At 33.6% G+C, this 2,912-nt stretch overlaps 1 protein-coding gene across 1 annotated transcript; it reads left to right on the plus strand.

The window, feature by feature from the left end:
- Nucleotides 1-1,205: 1,205 nt before the first annotated feature.
- LOC129572106 (putative cysteine proteinase CG12163) lies at nt 1,206-1,899 on the plus strand (the record flags this gene model as incomplete). Its single annotated transcript, XM_055452023.1, is given in 3 exon segments — nt 1,206-1,253; nt 1,336-1,714; nt 1,826-1,899. Coding segments are annotated over 3 exon segments (501 nt in total), but the record flags the coding sequence as incomplete, so codon positions are not given.
- Between the last annotated feature and the right edge of the window lie 1,013 nt (nt 1,900-2,912).

The following is a 2,912-nucleotide window of genomic DNA, read 5'->3' on the forward strand; positions in this document are numbered from 1 at the left end:
AAGGAATGAAAAGATGGCTATACGCGAATGGTCCGATTGCCGTTGCTATAAACGCTGCTCCATTGAAATACTATAAAGGAGGCGTTCTCAATCCAACAGCTCAGCTCTGTAGTCCGAAAAAAATTAACCACGCAGTGACTATTATTGGATATGGCGTTGAAAATAGTACAACTGGCGAGAAATTGCCATACTGGATCGTGAAAAACTCATGGGCAGCTGGATGGGGAGAAAACGGTAAATTTTTATTCTTAGTCTTGATTGAAGATTATCGAATATGTTTTGATTTCCATTTCAATTTCACACTTTTTGTTTGGGTGCTTTTGCTCACCGATTTTGTTTTTTCATCATCTTGTTTTTTTTTTCTTATGTATATTTCAGGGTTCTTCCGCATTGCTCGCGGTAAAAACGCTTGTGGATTAGCTTTGTGGGCAAGTTCCGCCAAATTATCAGAAATCAACGATAATTGTTTGTTGAAAGGTGCCTAAAAAGGCTAATTCCAATGATTATTTGACTACAACCCATTTTGTGTAACGTTCATATGATAGTAGTAAAAAGAAATATTTTACTAAAGACAATTGCGTTTTTTTCTACTCCCCTATGTGCTTCTTGTTTTTTTTTTTTTGGAATTTATACAGCGTCCATAAATGGGCCATCGAATGATTGACGTACATAAACACTTCTCTTTTTGTCATTCATCTTTCAATTAAATAAATCAACGTCGAGACATTTGTCATTAGCATATATATGTTCGGTTCCAGTTAAGTGAAACAAAAAACGTTTATGGACGCTATCACAAACGTGACACATTTCGTCTATATATATAAATGGTAAAATGATATAGTTCATTTTAGGTATAGCTTATGATTTTCTAAACACATATGAAATTCGTTAAATAATATTTAGCTTCTTAAGCTGCTCATAGGCCCGCATTCGACTTTATTTATTCAACATTCTACATTTTTGAATGTTTGAATCATACCCGTTTTTCGACTATTTCGGCTATGTATGTGTATAAAATAATCATAGGTTCAGTACATGTGTTACTGACTTTCGCACAACAGCTATAAACTCTATTTGATGGAACGTTTTTGAACCATATCTGATTTAACCCAAGACGAATATTTTCAACGCACTGTACCCTTGAAGCGAAAATACAGAAGCGATGAATTAAACAATGAAATTCAAAATCCATTGGCTGAAATATCAGATTGCCAAAATCACATGATTGGTGTGATTTTAATGCAGTTACACCGGTAAAATTTATTTAAAACTGTTTAAAAAAAATTGACGAAAATGTCGATTGAAACTGAATTCGAGTTTTTTTTTTCGATTTAGGTAAAAAATCAAGGAAATTGTGGATCATGCTGGGCATTCAGTGTGACTGGAAATGTTGAGGGATTGAATGCAATCAAAACAGGACAGTTGAATTCATTCTCCGAACAAGAACTTGTCGACTGTGATGATCTAGATGCTGGCTGCAACGGCGGTTTGCCAGACAATGCTGTTAAATTTATCGAAAAATAAGGTGTTCTGGAATTGGAGTCAGATTATCCATACACCGCACATCGATCAAAATCATGCCAATTCAATGCGTCAAAGAGTCGTGTTCAAGTATCGGTTGTCGTCTATTGTGTTGCCGATTATCCAGCATTCAACAAAACGATGCCATATTGGATCATCAAATATAGCTGGGGTCCACGTTGGGGCGAATAAGGTAGGTTTTTTTCATTTTTTGCCTGTTTTTAATATTAATCTTATTTTTTTTTAAAATTGGAGGAAAAAAACGCAACAACCAAATAATAGTCAATCGTTTCATTCTATCTAGGCTACTATCGTGTTCATCGTGGCGATAATACTTGTGGTGCAGGAGGCTGCAACATTGACTTCTTTCCATACTAATTTGACGTTTGTCACTGATGAACGATTTTTCAGCGCCATGTACCGTTTATGACCCAAAATTGAACATCGATGACTTATCGATACTGATGGCAGCTAGTTCACTTTGAATAGTCAAATATGTGCAGATGGCCCTTTTTGTGTGTGAGGTGATATGTTGCAGCTGCCCGTTGTGGTGTTACTTCAATAACCATTTCAGCGGTGTTAGCAAAGTCGAACAACTACTGACAGAATATCCGAAAAATTGACTTTTACAACTGAAATAATTATTTAATACACAATTATTTCACCCAATTTGCAATATTGTTTAACCGTATATTTTACATGTGATCAAAACGAGATAGAAAAAATGCAGAAAATTCAAAATAGAGCAATGCGATTAATTTTAAATTGTGAATATCGTACACACCGAGAATGGATGTTAAAAACCCTAAATTGGCTAAGCTTTGACCAGATGATAAAATTTAATGTTTTAATATATATATATATACAGAATGAGATAGAGGCTTCTCCCAGAATATTTAAGTGATCAAGAGATACTCACACGAGAAACACAACACAAAGAACAAGCTAAGACTGCCAAATTTTAAATATGAAAAAACCAGAAGGAATATATTCTATTATGGAGTCAATAAACATAATACATACATACTGATAATACAAAAATGGAACGCAGTACAGGGCTATTGGATGTGAAGGAAATGAAAATTTTGCTGATAAATATTGCTGATATTTGTTTGTTTGTCACATAAACAAATATTGAAGGAAAAAAAACTACGTCGGTTCCAAAGCTGTTGAAATCGTTTGATACAGAAAAGAAAGAAAATACAATAATTTTATTTGTTTATATGTTTGAAATTTTTACACAAATGTTATACCAATATAGAATTAATTTACTGTCTTGAGTTAACATTCGTAATAAATCATTATGCAATACAGAAAAACCCTTATGCTTTTTCTTATTCATATTCACATTCACATTCAAATTCGAATTGATTATTCAATTTGCCAAAATC

This window comes from Sitodiplosis mosellana, unplaced genomic scaffold (assembly GCF_009176505.1).
Source record: "Sitodiplosis mosellana isolate CC-2019 unplaced genomic scaffold, AAFC_SMos_1.0 Smas_scaffold_4142, whole genome shotgun sequence".
NCBI lineage: Eukaryota > Metazoa > Arthropoda > Insecta > Diptera > Cecidomyiidae > Sitodiplosis > Sitodiplosis mosellana.